The 7703-nt window shown below is 24.4% G+C and overlaps 1 protein-coding gene across 1 annotated transcript; it reads left to right on the forward strand.

Moving 5' to 3' along the window:
- The first annotated feature begins 216 nt into the window (after window positions 1–216).
- On the forward strand, window positions 217–3391 carry LOC145836162 (uncharacterized). Its single transcript, XM_082943975.1, has 6 exons — window positions 217–277; window positions 347–439; window positions 795–1016; window positions 1230–1326; window positions 2440–2598; window positions 2939–3391. Exons 1-6 carry the CDS (start codon window positions 253–255, stop codon window positions 3087–3089), a joined length of 747 nt encoding a protein of 248 aa, XP_082800101.1. The 5' UTR covers window positions 217–252; the 3' UTR covers window positions 3090–3391.
- The last annotated feature ends 4312 nt before the right edge of the window (window positions 3392–7703 follow it).

The following is a 7703-nucleotide window of genomic DNA, read 5'->3' on the forward strand; positions in this document are numbered from 1 at the left end:
ATTTTAAAAACTGTGGTTTTAGGTTATCAAATAAAATGAAAAAATATGAAGAAAGTGTGTAGATTAGATAAACAAATTATGTGGTAATTCAAAACGAAAGTGACGTATTAAACGCTTTCAAGAAAAAAATCATTTTAGTACAAAAATGAGAGAATAGAAAAAAAAGTAGTTTCGTTCATTTTTATAAGCTGGTTCGTGTAGAAAAGTTTACAGCAAAGAAGAAACTACAAAACAAAAAACTTTCAAATAAACATGTGCGGCTTTAAAACTTCGTTAGGTGAGTTATGACTATTATAAATTAAAATGTTGAATAATGAATAAAAAATTAAAACCGTTATTATTTCAGCAATACTTTGTATCATTGTACTTAACACGTGGCTTGTAGAAGCATGTAAATACGATGATGACTGTCCTTATGGAAGGTGTGATAAACTTAAAAGTAAGTTACTATTTTATACATTCTAAGCTTAGACTAATGTTTGCACTAATATAACGTTTAATAGATACAGTTTAAAAGTTTTGAACACAAAACAATTAATAAAAAAGTTTAAAAATTTTAATATTGTATAGAGCTAACTTTTTTTTAGTCTATTATCAATATCGTGATAAACTTTATACTTGGCTATTATTTTTATAGAAAATATTTGATAGTCCAAAAATTGATGATTTTCAAACTACAACTTCGTAACTAAAGTTTTAGAGAATACTTTTTTATAGTACTTAATAATTCTAATAATTTTTTTTGTTTTAGATAAAAATATACATTTTGTTTTACTTTTGTTTTCGTTGAGCAGAAACGTGCGCTTGCAAACAAGTCTGTTCGTCTTTCGAGCAACGAGCAAAACACTGTCTTTTATTCACGCCAGCTAAACTGAATCGACCTATTACCAAAGATGCACCAAGGGATCTTTGCGGCCATCTAAATGACCACTGTGCTCGTAATAAAGTCAAAAAAATAAAGTCTCACAAACTCATGTTTCCAGGATCAAACGCAATCGAAAGTTGCAGAAGCGAAGGTCATTGTTTTTCAAATATAATTCAATCAAATACGTTTATATTTTTAGCAATCTATTAGGCAGTTTCTTGTTAGTTATATCTTGTAATGTTAAATTATTTCGAGCATTGTTAAATGAACGTTGTACTGGGTTATCAAATGCTATGTATTTTAGTAAGTACTGAAAAAGTACAAAGTTATTTATAGTATTTTTCATACTATTACTTTTCAACAGAATATAAACTAAAATTTTCGCATGAATTTTGTGAAAGACAGTCTTATTGTTCAAATGGAATCTGTTTAAAAAATTCGGAGGGTCAAAGACTTTGTGTGTAAGTTAACTTCTTAAAAGAAAAATAAATGTACAGAATTAAGCTAACTACTTTAAGATTTTTTTCATTTAAACTTTAATATAATGCTTTAAGTTTATGTGAATAGGAAACCGATTGCAAAAGTTATAAATGACTGAACTACTAAGTTTTAAAAATATAAAACACTTCTAATACACTATTAAATTGTGTTATACTGCAAAAAAACCATAAAAAGTTACTTTTTAGTTCTTTAAAATTATTTTATAGTAAAACTTATTCGTTTTGTTATTTAGTAAAATAAAGAAAAAATTTAAGTAACTTTATTAACAATTTTTGAAGCTGATAAGTTTTATTTTAAATTAAGCTGGAATTTTTGTCCCGCTAATAAGTTTAAATGTTGATAAAACAAACACGATTTTCAATTATTTAAATGTTAAAGTTTTGATTCTGGCTACAATATTAGTTTGATAATTGTTATTTCGTGTATTTAAACGTGTTAAATGAAACTATTTAGTGTAACAAAAATTACTTTTTTTCCAATTTATAACAATTGTGAACAATTAAATTCAGTTCGCGTGTTTTTTGTTTTTATTTGTACATTTAAATAACTAAACAGAGTTTTTAACAAATACAAAGTATTAAGCTAATATAGAAAACTTAAAAGAATATTTAGATACTCTAGTTCGATTTCTTAGAAAAATTTTGCAACTAAATGATATTTTTTAAAGTAGGCAGCAACTTGAATAAAAAAACAATTATTCAAGAATTTCTTAAATACTATAAATAATTTTGAATTATGTAGTTAAACGACAAAGTAACATTGTTTAAATGCTTTACTAAACTTAACTGTAAACTACTTTGTAAGAATAATATTATAGATTACAAACTTTAAAGTCAAAACAACCTTTATTGATAAATTTTAGCAGCAGTATAGAACTAAATCAACCAATTGTGCCTTATTTAGTTATAGAATGTGCAAAGTTAAAAATTTAAAAGTTAAAGTTATATTAAATGTTTTATGTAGTTTATGTTATCAAGTACTTATAATTTTAAAATTATTATAAATTTTTTTCAACTTAATAAATTTGAAACAAAACGAATCGTTGAACAATTCTGATAAAGTTTTATTTTTAGATGTGACAAAGGTTTCATTGGAGAACGATGCGGAATTTTCACAGGAAAAAGTGAAAATCCCTATAAATACTCTTCAATCTCAGTTGGAGTTATTGTTGTTATTTGTGCATTTCTTGTCGCCTTCATTGCATTAGTTACGATGGTCGTTAGAAAATGCAGGTTTGTTATTTTTATGAAAAAAAGTTTAACTAACTTGAAGCAAAAAGTTATTCTTTAATTTTAAACTTAAATTAGAAAGTAGAAGAATTGCTTGACGGTATTTTTTGAAGGTCAAATCTTTAAACAAGTAGAATTTTTTTTTGACAGTATCAAATAGTATTTTTTATATATTAGTTTAAAATGCTTTTATGAAAATTCCAAGTACTTATAAATTTGTTAGAAATAAACATCTTGTTTATATAAAATCAAGCTTTAAGTCAAAGTTGTATTTACTTGAAAAATTAAAAATATTTTCTAATGTTTACTTTAATTAAAAAACTTAACAAGTTAATGTTTTCAGAAGTGTAAGGAACAAAGAAGGTCACATGGCATTAGAAGAAAGTTCAACGGAAATAAGTATGAATTGTTATGACTCAACAGAAAGTAAACATGTAGTTACCAACAACCGACAATCACAAATACATCGAACAAACACAGTTGACTCAAAATAACGAAAATTGTTAATTTCAACACCAAATGTTAATAACCTTGCTATTCTTCATTTTATTTTCTAGCTTTTTAACATTTACAAACTAATAGAGATAAGTGCAATTTTCTTTTGAAAATTCTTTGAAAAACTTTAAAAAGTCTTTTATTTTTATTTTACAATCATATATTTAACTTAAACATTTTGATAGAATTTAGTGTTTTTTAAGTCTCTTAAAACTCTAACTATCTAAAATTGTTATTTTTGTAGTTTGTGAGTTTGTTGCCTTAACTTTTATCATATACTTGTAATAAAATTTTCGCTTCATGTAAAAATTTCAAAAAATACAATATGTAATAGTTAGTAATGACTTATTATAGTTTATGGACAAAACCTTTAAGTAATAAACAATAAAATTAGTTTCTTACCTTTTTCATTTAAATGCCATATGTTAATAGGTTAAAATCTATTAAATGAGATTTTTACTAACAATAACTTTACTAACAAAACCTTTTTATAATATAGTAAATTTTAATAATATTTTTTATTTAAATTTAGGTTCAATATAATGTTTTAATGTTATAATTTATTAATTTGTTGGCTTAATGTAATAATAATACAAAATTATAAAAACTCCTATCTAGACATTTTATTATAATTTTTTACTTTATCTACGGTTCGGAAAAAAAATCGTTGTGTAGTACTGAAACTTTGTAAAAACTAAAAACAACTGCTGTTTACTGTTTTAAAAATGTATTTGTTTATTTGTTTAAAAAAAAAACTCCAATTAAACATACACCTATATTGCCAAGCAATAGAATTATGGAAAGTAAATTTAACCCTCAAGTAAAAAAACTAAGCGTATTTTCTTTAATCTTTATAACAGATCTTACTATACTTTTAAATTTCTTCATTTATTAAAATAAATAAGCAAAACATTGTAATACTCTAAAGTTATTCAAAATTTAAACAGTTTGATAGATCAGTTTTGTGAATCTACCTATAAAGTTTATATATAACCTCTCAAAAATTAACTGAGCTTTTCAAAGCTTAGTACAAGCTAATACATATTAAATAGTGTACTGTACCTAAATTTCTTGTTTACACATTATACTTAAAAGTAATACTAAGACAATTGCATATATATATACTTTTAAAAAAATAGTTCAAAATACAAAAAGTTTAATTTAAAAAAAAAATATTTAAAATATGTGTCAGTATTTTTCAGTAGTCACTAAAACTAAAACATAAAAAAAATTAACTAGTACTTTCTTTCTAAACATGTTTTAACTTCAGGTTTTTTTAATTTGTAAAAAAAATAAACTTTTAATTTAATTTCGCTACAGTTAAAGTTTGTTTTGTCAATTATAGTAATTAAAACTGTTTTTTAAATAGTTTTTTTTTTGCAAATTTTGTTTACAATTACAATTATTACTTTCAAACAAAATAAACTTAAGTATTTCTATAACCAAAGTTGATACAAAGTTGATAAACTCTATAAATTTTTATACTGTGCGTAACTACAAACCACGTTTATATTTATAAAAAGAATTAAAATTAAACATTGCAATAATCACATGTAAGTTAAGAGAAATCGCAGTAATTTCATAAGTATTCAAGTTATTTGAGTAAATTTCTTATATTAAATAAGTTCTCCCTTTGTTTTTAAAACTAACATTTGATAAATTTAGCTTGTTTTAAGTAGAAATCGTTCCTTTCGGGGTTTACATTTTTAGAACTTCATCTTTATAAATAAGTTTTAAAACATGAACCATTTTTTGTCACGTAAAATCCTCAACTGAGTGTTTAGTTTATTTATATGAATTGTAACATGCTGTCAAAAAGAGATTATTTTAATGCAAAAATATAAATTTTCAATTTTGCTCAATTGTAGCTATTTTAGTCATTATATTTTCAAAAAAAAAGAATTGGTGACTTAATAAACAATAGTAATGATCAACCAGTGTACCTTCCATACTATTTACTCTAGTTGGTACTTTGATAAGATTTGTTAGATCAAAGCCATTAATTTGGTTTAAGTAACTTTTCACTGATTTAACCTTATCATTAAAAAAAATAATTTTAGTGTCTGTAAAAATACAAATTTCTTTTAACTATTTATGTTTTCTATAAAGAAATTTTTGTTTTATTTAACTTAGGAATGGAGGTTCTAGGATGTCTACATTTTAGCCCTATTTAGATGTTTTTACTGTTTTACTATTACATCCTATACATATCTCTAACCATAATGTTCATATTTATTGCTAGTAAATTTGAGATCTTGTCTTACTGAATTAAAAATTGAGTTCTGATGTAAATAAGAACCAGATCTACCAGATCTAGTTTCAGAGTTAACGAAACTGTAATTTTCCAATGACATCAAATCTACGTTGCTGTTTTTACTAAATTTTGTTTCTCATACACCTATAAAAGCTGGAAAAACATTATATGAGGGCATTTTCTACTCAAAAAGTGATTTATTTTTACTCAGACTTATTATATTTGTAAGCATAGAACTTATATCATAAAAAGTTTATTCTCTTAAGACTCAAAGTCTTCAGTAGATAGTAGTTTATTAATTTTAGGCATTAGGTAAATAAAACTTTAAAGCTGAAATTATTGCTCAAAAATTCGAAAATTTAATAAAGTGTGGTAAAAACAATACAAAAGTATTTAGTGTTGTTGATTTTTTGGAAATTTTTACCGGGAACATTTTTAACATAAATTTGTATTTTAGCAGAAGCAATCACACTAAGCAGTTGGATCAGAAGAATATTATAAATTTGTGTATGAAAAAATATTCAGGTCGAAATATTAATGTAGATATTTATACTAATTATGTTGATGTTTACTTATGTAATTGAATTACACATTTAAACATTTTTAAAAATATCTAAAACTACACTTTAGTTAAATTAAAAATAAAGGCTAGTTTCGTAATTAAAAAATTCTTTAAATTTTATTTGAAAAGACTATTTTATTTAAATTTGTGTCCAATATTATATACTACTTAATCAAAAAAGTTGTGAAAGTGTAAGCAAATAATTTTAAAGTAAGATACAACTCTTAAGTTGATTAAAAAATCATTATATCTATAAATAAATTTGGGCTTACAATTCATTTTTACTAAAAGAAAACATTTGAAAGTATGTCCCTAAAATATGACTGGTTTGAAAAGTTGTGGTCAAATAATATCTTATTCAGTTTTAAATTAGGCGTTTATATTTATAAACTGCATTTTGTGTTTGTTACTACAGTGTAAAGAAGCAAAGAAAAACTATTTTTTACCAGAACATTTAGTACTAATATTTAGAAAACTAAAAAACCAAAGTTTGGAAAAGCCACAATTTGTTTTAATTTTGTGGATACAAACAAGAAGTGGACTGAAAATAAGTTCTAAGAAAAAAATTGGAAAAGAAATAAGTCTAGCTCCAAAAGGTATGAAACTTATTTTTATAATGTTATTTACTATACTTATATGAAAAAACTAAAAAAAAATAAGTTAACTCTCATATATTTTAGAAAACATTTAAACTTAACATATTTTTAAAAAAACTCATTTAAATTCTTAATCTATGTATTTAAGTCTTAAAATTTATACTGCAATTTTAAAGTAATTAATATTATGAATTACTTTGCTACTTTTGTTTTTGTTAGTTAAGTAATATTTATTTGCTAAGGTTGTATTATTTCAATAAGTAACTAAATAAAACTGTATATAATTGTTATATTTCTATTTTTATGTCAAACTTTAAATATCATTTGCAGAATAATAAACTTCTTATTTTTAAAACTATTTATAAATCAAAACAATTTTTTTGAGTTAAAACCTTTATTCATCAAAATTATAACAGTATTTAGCCAGCTGTGTTATATATTTTTTTGAGATGAAAAATGTTTAAAAAATTTCAATTTACTTCACAATTAAAATTGAACAAGCTTTTGCTTCAAGGAATACAAAGTATCGAAATAAGCAGATGTATTTACCATAAGGTAGATTTTATAAACCTACTTTATTATTTTCACTTTGCTAAGCTGTAACGCTTAGTTTGAAATTTATTTTCCAGCATGCTTAATTTTTCTAAAAAGTTATTAGCCCGTTATAACACACAGAAAACTCAAATAAAGCGTAGTTATCCGAAATTCGTTAAACTGAATAACGGAGTTTACGCATTCGGAGGGTACAATAAATCTGGTGGTTATATAACGAGCATGGAGAAAATTAAATCTTCCGCTTTGACCACGATAGAAAAGGTTTGTGACTGCCGTAAACTCCACTGTGTTTTATGCACAAAACTTTTATCACAGAAGGTAAGTATCGTGATCTTGGTTCAATTGATTGTTCTAATACTAGCCATCAACTTAATTCCAAGCACGCATAAAACATTTTCAAGCATGAAAGAAGTGAGGTAAGCGGCCGCTTCTGCACCTTACGACGGAAGAAAGTAGTTACCGGAGGTTTGGACATATATTTGGGAGAAAAGAACACATTGTGGTCTTATGACTTCACAAGCAACACGTGGTCGCAAATTCCCAACATGGTGCACAGAAAACACGATCACAGGTTAACTGCAGTCAAAAGCAAGCTGTTTGTAATTGACTTAGAGTTTAGTATGTTTTTGAGTAAAGTATGAATGTG

The sequence above is a fragment of the Thalia democratica genome, chromosome 5, assembly GCF_965202585.1.
Source record: "Thalia democratica chromosome 5, ktThaDemo2.hap1.1, whole genome shotgun sequence".
NCBI lineage: Eukaryota > Metazoa > Chordata > Thaliacea > Salpida > Salpidae > Thalia > Thalia democratica.

Coding starts and splice junctions, on each gene's coding strand:
- LOC145836162 (XM_082943975.1), top strand. CDS start 253: ATGTGCGGCTTTAAAACTTCGTTAG. Junction 278..346: donor CGGCTTTAAAACTTCGTTAG/GTGAGTTATGAC, acceptor TTATTATTTCAG/CAATACTTTGTATCATTGTA. Junction 440..794: donor AAGGTGTGATAAACTTAAAA/GTAAGTTACTAT, acceptor TTCGTTGAGCAG/AAACGTGCGCTTGCAAACAA.